This window comes from Ailuropoda melanoleuca, chromosome 2 (genome assembly GCF_002007445.2).
Source record: "Ailuropoda melanoleuca isolate Jingjing chromosome 2, ASM200744v2, whole genome shotgun sequence".
Taxonomy (NCBI): Eukaryota; Metazoa; Chordata; class Mammalia; order Carnivora; family Ursidae; genus Ailuropoda; species Ailuropoda melanoleuca.
In genome coordinates, this window is record NC_048219.1 from 77,244,053 (window position 1) to 77,256,135 (window position 12,083).

Genomic DNA, 12,083 nt, shown 5'->3' on the forward strand with positions numbered 1-12,083 from the left:
CACAGAGTCAGAATGTCAGAGCTGAAAATGCCCTTAGAGCTCATTAGGGAAACTGAGATTCAGAGAGAGGACATGAGGCCACGTGGCTGATGAGAGGCAGAGCCAGGCTGAGCACGTGAGTCTCCTGGGTTCAGGTCCCGGCATCACCTTAAACTGCCTTAAATTACCGTAGCCCCTTACCTGAGAACCAACTCCAGAGTTCTGGTAACTTTGTTAAGCACTTAGTGGGTATACTGGAGGCCCCACCCTCAGAGAGTTCTCGAACTTCAGTAGCCCTGGCAGTTTTCAGGTGATCGACATAGGGGTGTGCGATGACAAGGTGGGGCCCGAAGTGTGGGGTCAGGTGGGGTAAGGGAAGTCAGCAGTAAGGAAGGATTGGGCCTCCTGACCTGAGCCTGGGGCAGAGCCATACTCGCTGTTAGCCCCTCATTTAACAAATCTGTGTGCCTGGGAAGTGCCAGGGCCAGGCCCCTCCTACTCTCTCTGCAAGCCCCGGGCCTTCCCCGCTGTCTGGACGGGGTCTTAGAATCAGGGTATCTTATGGCCCTGCTACAGCTGCCAGCTTCCTACAAGAACGCGGGTGGGGATGCGGTGCGACAGGACCAGCCCTGGGAGCCAGGGTGGGAAGGGGCTCTGATGCTTCTGCAGTCTGGTGAAGCCCCTGCACGCCGTCTCAGAATATTATGTTTAAGCGGATGAGAAGAAATATAAAGGATTATATAGGAAATGAATTATATTGAAAAATAGCACAAATACTGTTGAAAATCTGATAGAGTAATATATGTGTAGCTTTCTTTATGTACGTGTGTCGTTTTTATGGCATTGAGTCAGTAGATCTTGCCAGCATACGAGCCAGCATAGCATTACGAGCATAAATGATGTTCGTAGGTAGGTTCAGTGGTAACGGGATAGGGAGATATCTGTCATTGATTAATTGATGATAGGGTCTCAGGTACTGTTAATACCACTGTGGCTGCTTGTATTTACAATAGAAAGAAGTGCAAGATTTCAGTTAGGTGTTATTCGAGTAGAGATGATTTTTTTCTTATGACGTTCATACACAACCCGCAGTTGTGGTCATCCCACCCACAGACCCAGAGGTTCGAAACCCCCGAGTCAGGGCCTCTGGACACTAGGGAAGTGCACTTCACCTCGCTTCCAGCAGGGGGAGTGTAGAGCCAGGCCAGTGTGAGTGGGGCTGGGCGCATGGTGAACGCAAGTCCTCAGGTGCCTGTCCACTTGCCCACCATGTCCTGTGGACTATAATATATCCTGGGTGGGGTGTGACGTGAGGTATTCAGAGGAGATTAGCAGGGGACACCAGAGCCTGCCCAGAGGCCAGCTGGGCCACCAACTAATAAACTGGGAGCCCTGAATGTGAAGAATGGAAGAGCCTGGGAGGGAGGGACTGGTCAGTGAAGACTTCCTGGAGGAGGCGATTGTGCGGGAATGTGCAGGCGTGGTGGGGATGCCAATGCCGGGCCCTCTATGCACCTGGCAGGTTCATGCAGGAGCTGACGGAGATGCTGGGCTTCCGGCCCTATCGCTTCTATTTCTACATGTGGAAGTTCGTGTCTCCCCTGTGTATGGCTGTGCTCACCACGGCCAGCATCATCCAGCTGGGGGTCACACCCCCGGGGTACAGTGCCTGGATCAAGGAGGAGGTGAGGGGGAACCTGAAACTCCAGGGTCACTTTAATGCAACAGGCAATAGAGATAAACCCTCTTAGGGAAGCCGCTGTGTGCCAGGCCCTGCCAGGGCCTCTGTCTTTACAACAACCCAGAGAGAGAGGTGGCATTGTCCCCGTAGCACACATGGGGAGACTGAGGCTCAGAAAGGTTGACACACTTGTCCAGTTCAAACCCATGTGCTCTCTCCGTGGAGCAGAAACACCCCACCCATTTTACAGATGTAGAAACTGAGACCCAGGGGAGCTCGGGCCCTTAACCAAGGTGACCAGCTAACTGGCTCTGCCTGGCCAGGATGGCGGGTGGGGGGCGGGGAGAGGGCGGGGAGAGACAGGCCTGGAGGTCCCGGGAGGGCGAGCTTGTCACCGTGCTGGGCAGCAGCCCTCACCCGCGTCCCCCCCAGGCTGCCGAGCGCTACCTGTACTTCCCCAACTGGGCCATGGCACTTCTGATCACCCTCATCGCTGTGGCGACCCTGCCCATCCCTGTGGTGTTCATCCTTCGGCACTTCCACCTGCTCTCCGACGGCTCCAACACGCTCTCCGTGTCCTACAAGAAGGGCCGCATGATGAAGGACATCTCCAACCTGGAGGAGAACGATGAGACCCGCTTCATCCTCAGCAAGGTGCCCAGCGAGGCGCCGTCCCCCATGCCCACCCACCGCTCCTACCTGGGGCCCGGCAGCACGTCCCCCCTGGAGACCAGCGGCAACCCCAACGGACGCTACGGGGGCAGCTACCTCCTGGCCGGCACCCCTGAGTCGGAGCTGTGACCACTGCGCCGCCCTGCCCGCCTCTCCCTTCACATCCATCCAGCCCTCTCACCCCAGCCTGGCCTCTCTTTCTAGGCCAGGCCCTCTGCCCAAAGAGAGGGCGTCTGCCCTGCCTCATCCCCCCAAGCCCCGTCCCAGCCAGCATCCCCCTACACCTGCGCGGGGGCTGGGAGGGGCTCTGTCTCCCGTGCAGGCTCCCAGCCCGTCTAACCTCCTGAGATCCTCTCACCAAATTGCAGCTGACTAAGGGGAACAGTCCAGAAGTCCTGATTCCCAGCACAGGGGAGACGGCAAGTGGCCACTGTACGGGTCGCTCTCCCCCCACCTCCCCCGGAACCTGGCTCTTGTAGTTCTTAGGTCCTGCCAGGTGGTGGTGAGAGGCACTGGGTGGGGTAGGATGCGGTGTGGGGCAGCCCAGAGGCTGACTAATTTAAGGCTGGGGATGGGACGATTTTGCGGGGACTCAGGGCTCGGACTTGGGATGGAATCTTGTAGAAGTCCCCAAGTTCTGTTTCGCGAGTCAGCTGGTGTGCTCTGGCTTGAGCGCCAGCCTTGGCAGCAGAAGGGGGCTAGGCATGGGGGCCCCTCAGCCTGAGGCTCTGGGTGGAATCTCCCCGTCCTTGGCCTTGCCTGGGGCAGGGTGTGTCCCGCATCCTGCCTGGGGGGGTGGTGATTGCCTCGGATGCTTCCCCACCCTCAGTAGGGCTTGGCCTGCCCTCTCCGTCCCCACCCGGGAGCCCACAGAAGTGGCCTGTGCCTCTTTCCTCGATAGAGGAGGGGACAGTACACAGAGAGGTTTCCAGAGCACACTTGATGGTTCACAGCACAATTCAGATGGTTTGGAGCACAATTGTGAAGCACACTCCCTCTCTCACCTGGGGCCCAACTTTCTCGCTAGCGGCAGCTTCCCTCCTGGAATGGGGGGTCCCTGGAGTTCATTCAGGGGCTCGTACCCAGGAAACCTCGCACCTGGGGAAAGACGGATAATTTCACTGCCCCTCTGGGCTGCCACTCGCTCTCCTTGTGCAAGCCCAACCAGCACAGCGTGCGTGTTGTGTGCAGATAACCTCGGGAACCTTCCCCAAGACGCCCAGCCCGTGGTGGGGAGGGCACAGGGAGGCTGCCGAGAGGAAGGGCTGGGTCTCTCTGTTCTGGGGCCCAGCGCCCCCAGCACCCCCCACCCACCCTGACCTGAGGCCTCCCCTGGAAGAGGGCTGCCCTCGGAGCGCAGGCTGGCAGGATCAGAGCCCGGCTGGAGAATCATGTCTGCTGAGCGATGGATGGACTGGTGGAAGGATGGATGCATGGATGGCAGGCAGGCAGGCAGGCAGGTGGGCCGGGACCGCAGAACTCCATCTGTGAGAGCCGGGGTGGGCAGACCCACAGTGCTGGGTCTGGGCACCTTCGTGGAAGGTCCTGAGTTCCTCTTGCGTTCTCAGCACAGGGAGGGTCAGACGAAGCCCAGGGTTCCCTCCTTCATCCCTTAGCCCCTTGGTTCCCCGCCCCACACCTTGCCTGGGGGTCCATCCTCCCGCCCTGCCATTTCCTTGACTTATCTTTCCCCCACATCTGCTCCCGTTTCCAGCTGTCCTTTCGCAGTGTGAGGGGAGAAGGAGACCAACATCTCCCCAAAGACATGAGCCTTTGGGGAACACAACCCCGCCTTAGGCACCTCACCTAACACCTCCTAGCTGGCCCCATGCCTAATCCCAGCAGATTTAGCAACAGGAAAAGCAAGGCCCCAGGAGAGACACTCTACTATATATAGTCCTCTCTATATTCTATTTCTATTGTATATTCAATCTGTACATGTGGGTGTAAATGCTGTTAACTGACAAACCCAATATTATACTGTGGCTGCTGGACTATTTTCCTCCTCAGTGCTGTACAGATCTATTTTCATTGTATATTTGATATATTTTTAATTTTGTAGCGTATGGCTGGGCCCGGCCCCAGCCTGCCAGCCTGCATCTGGGGGGCCGAGCTGGGCTGTCTGCTTGGTCCATAGAGGCTGGGGAATGCTCGCAGCCTTTTGCCGTCGGCCAGGCCCTGTCCTGGCTGTGTCTCCGCTGTGTTAGACGTAGGGCCTGGAGCTTGGTGTGTGCGTGTGTGTATGTGTGTGGCGTGTGTGCATACGTGGGTGTGGGTGTGTGTAGGCTGCTTTGTGATTCCCAGTGCTGACCACGTTCCTGAAGACCATGCCGCCCTCCCCCTGCCTCCTTCCGCTCTCAGCTCCATCAGGCCAGGCCTTGGGGTGCTGTGGGGCAAGGCGGGTGTTCCCTGCTGATGACTCATTGCCTTCACACCACCGCACTGGCCAGAAACAGGGAAGGAGGGGCCCCCCCACTGATTTTCTAGCCAACCTCTTGCTGTTCCCACTAGACTCACGAGCTCTTCATCCTGAGGAAAAGCCCTGGGTTTCTGAAGATGGTGAGACCCCAGGAGAGCAGCTCACCATGCCTGTCCCACGTTTGTCCTTGAGACAGTTCTGAGAGTGTTCTGAAAGGAACAGCTGCCCTTCCCCTGTGCGTCTGACGCACACTCGTCTCCTCACTCCTCAGGGGAGCTGGGAGTGGGGCGAGGCCTGGGGGGGGAGTCAAGAACAGGTGGGGCATCTGGTGAGGTATGATCCAGCCCCAGATTCCCCGGAGGAGCAGGAGGTGGCCGGAGAGGGGCAGGCCCCCACATCCCTGTACAGGGTCCCCATCCCTTACTGGCTTTGGTGCTGTCCATGCAGTGTCCACAGGGGACGGCGGACTCAGGGCAGGGCAGGGCGGGGCGTGCCTGAAGGAGTCTCCTGGTCCCTGCCCCTGCCTGTTCTCCGGCCCCAATCACCAGCTTCTTGCTCAGGGAGCCCTCTCCACCGAGGCAGATGAAGCCTGAGATCCAGATAGGGGATGGACAGGGAGGGCATTCTAGTTGATACCAGTGAGGTTGGCTTTGGCCCTCCAGCAATAAATCTGAAGGGACTTGTACTGTCCCAGTGCCAGGAGAAGCCTTCCTGAGTCCCCTGCCATAGGCTGAGGCTGGGGGCTGGAAGCGTCATGCTGCCAGGCCCTGAGCAGGCCTGCAGTATTATGGGCAGGGGGCTCCCATTCTGCCCCTTCTCACAGCTGCACCCCCCCCCACCCCAGAGTACTCCCACGGTGGAAGAGAGAAGAGACAACAGCTTGGAACACACCTGACTCCCTGAGCATCCACTAGGCCCTGAAACTGGGGGCCTGCTGCCCCCTTACTGGAGCCTGGTCACTGGGCTTGGGGAAGAAGGGCCCAGCGTCCCTCCTCACCCGAGTGCTGCTTTGTACAGACCCAAGCAGGCACAGTGGGTATCACTTTTGGTTCTGGTGCAAGTTCAGAACAATTCAAGTCCATGTGCCCCGTGACTGGCCGGAGCCCTGGGTCAAGACCACTCAGCCCAGGGGAGGGGACAAGGCATCGTCACCCCCAGATCCCCTCTTTCCTCTCTTCACCCCCCCTCCGCCCATGGTGTACAATAAATTGTCTGTTCTTACCAAAACCTTCTTGCCTTTCTGACCTGCCCCAGGCTCAGGGAGAGGGGATGGGGGAGCCAGAGATCCCTGGAGAAGCTCTGGGGGACAAGTGTGGCTGGGATGGGGCAGAGAGGACCACGCTGGGGTGGTGGGTGCTGGCTGGCTGAGGAGTTTGGGGACGATGAGGAGGGATGCATGTTTATTTTCCTAAGATTCGTCCTGGGTATTGAACAATACACACGCTTGTAGCAGGCCTTCTTGGGGTCCAAGTCCTCCACACACAAAATCAGCTTCGGGGGGAGGGACTTTGTGCTCGCGTTTTCCCAGGTGAGGGAATGAGGCTCTGCCCGACGTGAGGAGGTGTTTGGTTTCTATTTATGGGGCCTTGTGGGGGAAATCCTGCTTCAGTGCCAGGAAGAGCCATACCTGTCACTCTGCAAGGGGGTTGGGTGGCTGGCAACTCACTTCAGGGAAGACCTGGGGGCTGGGAGATAAGAGAGGGGTGGCAGGGGGCACGAGGGGTCACAGGGAGCAAGCCACGCTCCAAGTTCTGATCTTTTGCAAACTTCGATGGAAGGTAAGGCCCCCCTACCGCACCCCACTCCAGTCTGGAGTGCTGCCTGCTTCACCTCCCCCACACTCAGCCAGGGTCCCCCAAGCAGCCTTCCATTTCCTTCTCCTGCCTTAGGAGAAAACAGTGTCGTTCCAGGAATAGCCACCAGATGGCAGGAAAACCTTTCCCTCCAGATTGCAGAGCCCATACCGCCTCTCCAACTCGGGCACTTCCGCCTTTGTTGGGTTACCTTGTTCCTTGAACAAGCGTTTATTAAGCATCCACGGTGACCAGTCCTGTGTCGGCAATGGATGCACAAGGATAAGTAAATCGACCTCTGTTGTCCTGAGTTTTTTGAAGGGAACACCTCTCTCCACCATACCCAGACTCCAAATCCCCCCATGTACCTCCAATCGAGAAAGTCCCTGTGCTGAAAACGTCCCTCCTTGTAAATTCATTCAATCCTTTGCTTGAAGGTAGTGTTTTCGGTTGAAATGTCGGCCCTCCTGCCAAGAGGCGCACATAGACCCACTAAGAAGTAGCGGGTTTGAAGGAGCTATGGTCAGACTTTCCAAGTTCAAGTTCAAATGCCAGCTGGGCCTCCGGCCTCCTGGTAGACCTAAAGCAACTTACTGAATCCCTCTGAGCTTAAATGTCCTAGTCTGTAAAATAGGTATAATGACTGATTGGATGAGATCATGCATGTTGCTGTGTATCAAGTTACCCCAAATCTCTAGTGGCTTAAAGCAACCATTTTATTATATCTCATGGTTTTTGGGGTTCGGGGTTCGGGCATGGGGCCTGTCTGTGTGACTCTTCTAGCGGCAGCTGAAGTCACTCGGCGGTGTTAAACTGTAGAGAAGCTGGTCTGGAGGGCCCCAGGCACCCTCAGTCACATTCATCCAAGTGGCTGACACCTCAGTAAGAATGGCGGCAAGGCTGGACTCAGCTGGGACTGTCACCAGAAGAGTGTCTACACCCAGCTTCTCCAGCAGAGTGCATCTCTGGGTGGCCAGACTTCTTAAGTGATGGCTCAGGGTGCCCAGAGGGGCTGTTTCAAGAGACAAGAGTGGGAGCTGCCGATTTCTTAGGGCGAGGGCCTGGAAAACGACACGATGTCACTTCTGTTGTGTTCTAGGGTCTCAGCACCTGCCCAGAGTTAATAGGAGGGCATACAGACCCCACTTGCCGATGGGAAGGGGGACAGAGAATTTGTGGCTGCCCGTGTCACAGGCCTATCTCAGGGATCTGCAACCATGGCAATCTGGTGGGAGCTTTCTCCTTGGATAGCAACTTACAGACACAAAATTGGGGCACAGAATAGGTTCGTTCTGACGGGGCGCTGAGTGGCTGAGCTGGGGCTGTGGTAGAGAGAGCAGACAGGGAGGAAGACATGTGAGAAGACACGAGAACAGCTCATTCTGCCTCATGTTGGCCTGGGGCAGGTGGCATGCCTCGGTTTGAATCACGGCTTTGTCACCGACTGGGCGAGTCACAAGCCTGTGGACCTCCATTTCTAGTTGGTAAACGGAGGATAACCATCAAATCTCTTCCGTGCAGAGATTGCTGGGAGAGAAAAATGAACTCCTTCTGGAATACCTCCTATAATTCAGTGGAGAAGTCTTTCCGTACTGAAATACAACAGGTGCTCATTAAATAGTTGCTTCCTTCCTTTTGCAACTGGAGTAAGTCCGTGGGGCCTGTCTCATTCTTGGGGGGGGGGGTCTCATCACCCATGCCATGAGACATTCTCATAGAGTGTTCAGAAAGGACGGTTTCAGCCCCAAACCCGAAGAAACCAAGAAAGGAGGGGAGAGAAGGCATTGTTTCCAAAGAAGGGAGTATCACTGATCCCGGACACTGTCCTGCTTCCCCCAGCAAACAGCTGCAACCAGCCACACAGCCTCAGCACCCCCATGAGGGCTTGGGCTAGGGTTGAAGGATTCTATACACCATAGGATGTGATGGTTTAAAAAAAAAATTGGCCTCAGGGGGCGCCTGGATGGCTCAGTCAGTTAGGTGCCTACCTTCGGCTCAGGTCATGATCCTGGAGTCCTGGGACAGAGCCCCCATATCAGGCTCCCTGCTCAGTGGGGAGCCTGCTTCTCCCTCTCCCTCTGCCTGCCGCTCCCCCTGCTTGTGCTTTCACGCGCACTCTCTCTCTCTCAAATAAATAAATAAAATCTTTTTAAAAAATGGCCCCAATCCTTCAATGCTTCGAGTGGAGTCTATCCTCCTCCCCTTGCATCTGGGTGAGTAAATGTCTCCTTGACTCTTAGAGTACAGCAGAAGTGACATTAGACGGCTTCCGAGGCTAGCTTAGGAAAGGCCATGCCACTTCTACCTGGCATTCTAGGGATAATGGTTCTGGGGGACCCCAGCTGTCATGTAGGAAGTCCAACCACCCCGAGACTGCCAGCGCTAGAAAAGCCGTGTGTTCGCAGGTGCTTCTGTTGACAGGTGCCGCTGAGCTCCCAGCTGACGGCTGCCATCACCTGCCAGCCACGGGGACACGCAGTCCAGCTGAACTTGAGAGCTCTGTAGCCCCCATGGGCTGCAGCTGCGTGAGGGACCTGACGTGAGAGCTGTCCACCTGAGCCCTTCCGACCTGCTGAACCTTGGCATCCTAAGCCAAATAAAACGCTCGTCGTATTGACACCACTAAATTTTGGGAGTAACTTGCTTCCAAGTGATAGTAACCAGAACATGAAGCCTAGTGACGATCTGGCCCAACTTCCTTCTAGAACCACTGGAGAAACTGAGGCCCAGGGAGGGGAATAGATCTACCCAGAATTCCCACAAGCAAACAGGGGGGAAACCAGGGCCAAAGCCTGAGTTTCTTGACTCCCAGTCTAGGTACGGCAAGTTCTGACTGGGAGGGCTTCTACCCTCCGCCCCCCCGCCCCGTCCCACCCTCACTGGTTCCACGCATCAAGCATGAACTGAGTGTTCTGCGTCCTAAGGATTGTGCTAAGCCCTGGGAATATACAAATAAGGATCCGCCTCCTCCTGGAACAGGTAGTCATAATCTGACTTGGAGGGGGTCCCGCCACTGTCTTTACCCACTGGTGCCAGGCACACAGGGGCGTTCCTCACTGACATTGTCTTATGTGGGAGGAAACCCGGGAAATGGGGAGAAGACTACATCCATCACTCAACCACAAACCATTATTAAGATGACCCCATGCTAGCCACAGTGCCAGCCACCGAGCGGAAAGACTCCATGGAGATCTACCCTGCGGCTCCCTGGGTCAGAGCTGGCTGGCTTCTGGGTCTCTCTGTTCTTCCCAGGGCTGGCCCAAGCGGGGAAGGATCTCCGGGGTTCATGAGCATCCAAGAGGAGCCAGTGTTGGGCCTGCCTCTCCAGACAACGGCTTCCCCTTTCCCCAGGACACTGCTGGAGGGGGCTGGGACGGTCAGAACTAATTAACCACTCTAATGGAATGAACCAGTTTTGTTGGAATTTAGCCCAGGTGGGAGGAATCTGTACTTTTCTAGATGGAGAAATGCTGAGTGCCAAGGAGTCCTGCCAGCTGGGCCCTGAGCTAGTGTGTGTGTGTGTGTGTGTGTGTGTGTGCGCGCGCGGCGTGCGGGCTCGGACACATGCGGGCACACACACTTGCTGTCTCTGGATGAAGATTGGGTCTCTATCCCAGCAGCCTTGAGTAAAGAGGGCTCTGGGGGTCCACTTAGCTGGTCCTGGTCCTGTGACTCCCGTGAATACCGTTCTCCAGGCAGAGGCCACGTGGGACCTCGTATCATTCTCTACCCTTGGCCCAACCATAGGCCCAGCTCAGTCTCCCAGAACTCACTGCTGCTCCTTAGGCCTGAAATCTCTCAAGGAAGATGTACCTGGGAGCTGGCACTCCGGTCCCTGCCAGCCCTCTGACTCCGAGTCCGTGATTTATGGCTCTGAGTCTTGGCCAGGCCTGAGCTTGTGGCCTGCACCCTTCTGGTCCTTTCCTTTTAAGAGCTAGGACATCAGAATCCATTTCCTAAGTTCCCCAGAGACCCACATATACCTTCACTAGGATATTTCAGAGCCACCCAGCCCTGCCTTCTGCCCCTGAGCGGAACCATTACAGCTGCCCTCCACAAGGCCCCGAGGGCTGTCCTCCATGCTGGGCTTTCCCCAGGCCGCTCCTGGGAAGGCTCTGGGCATTTGATTTGGAGCCTGTCAGTCTCTGTAGGCTGCCTGAGGGTGGGGGTGGGAGGCAGGGTTCAAGGAACTGGTAAGAAAACAGGAGACTTCCAGCCTCCTCCGGCTCTCTTCTTCAGTCCCTCCAAGAGAGAGAAGGAAAGGCTCTATCACCTTCTCCCCAGTGATGATGGCTGAAAAGCAATTCAATTAATTGGGCTGGGGAGCAGTGCAGGCTGGGAAAGGATGCTGGCTCCTTGACCGGGGCCTCAGGGAGGAGGGATCAGTCCCTGGCCAGAGCTGGAATGCCCAAAAGGGAAGATGTGGGTATCACTGGAGAGCTCCTTGCTTGACAGCTGTGGGACCTGCTGCTAGGCCTGGGACCCCTCAAAACAAGTAGAGTCCAAAGTGGGAAGATGGAGAGGATACTGGATGGCTCCTGCCCCCCCAAAATGGCTGAGCCTCACTCCAAGCCCCAGTAGGGAAAGGGGAAGGGCAAATGGCTTTGATGTCAGGCTCTCCAGCTTTGGACAGACAGGGTGGGCCTCAGCTCTCAGACACCAAGGACCTTATTTGAGGGGCTTGCCAGCCCATCAATGTCACTCTGGGAGCAAACTTTGCCCTCTTTTCCTAGGCATGAGCCACACCTTTATTCCTGGTGAGGGGAACCACTGTGGCTGCCACTTTAGCGTGAACTAGCAACAGACAGGTGCTCTTTTCTGACTGTGAGATGGAACCACGGGGGCCCAGGAAGGAAGGTGGAGAAAAGGTGACAGTGGAGGGAAAGAAGCTTGTGGAATCAGGAATTTCCAAATGTGGCTATTTCACAGCCTTGCTTAAGCCTGCCGGTTATCTGTGTCTTGGAGGAATGGGAAAGGGCAGGCGGAATTCCGGATGGGAGAAGTAGGCTGGGAATTGACAGGAAGCCCAGAATCTGCTGTCACCCCAAGCCTATAAACCCCCTTTTCTCCTCATCGCCACAGCCCAGAGTGGAAGTGAAATCTGGAGCAGGGATTCCTAGCACCACCAGGAGGCAGCACCCACCCATTCAGAGTAGGCTGCCCCAGGGCGGGCTAGGCAGGGGGCTCTCTACTCAGTCCTGGGCACTGTACTTTGGGGAAATGGCGTGACCTCACGCATGCAGAACCAGTGGAGACGAGCCTTATGATGTCAGCTGCAACGTACTGAAGGCCCCAGAAAATTCTGGAAGAGCCAGATGACAGGTTGGCTCAGAGCCCTAGGATAAAACCTTCAGCAAGTGGTGAGGACTTCTCTGGAAGCCTCTGGCCTAAGGCTGAGCTCTCATCTTCAGGAGCTGGCCAGTGCACTGAGTCAGGGACCCTCCCACCCCCTGCATCTTGACTCACTGCCTCTCCCAGGCTGGGCCATCTGTTTTCACTGACTCTTCCTGGGTTCCCTTACCCCCACCCCAACTTTTTT

The 12,083-nt window shown here is 56.4% G+C and overlaps 1 protein-coding gene across 1 annotated transcript in view; it reads left to right on the forward strand.

Moving 5' to 3' along the window:
- The window catches only part of SLC6A17 (solute carrier family 6 member 17), a 51,410-nt gene extending 48,133 nt beyond the window's left edge, over positions 1-3,277 (forward strand). The window contains exons 10-11 of the mRNA XM_034641652.1: positions 1,502-1,664; positions 2,093-3,277. Of these exons, the coding sequence (XP_034497543.1) occupies positions 1,502-1,664; positions 2,093-2,461 (532 nt within the window). The 3' untranslated portion in view covers positions 2,462-3,277. The remainder of the gene's footprint in view (positions 1-1,501; positions 1,665-2,092) is intronic.
- The last annotated feature ends 8,806 nt before the right edge of the window (positions 3,278-12,083 follow it).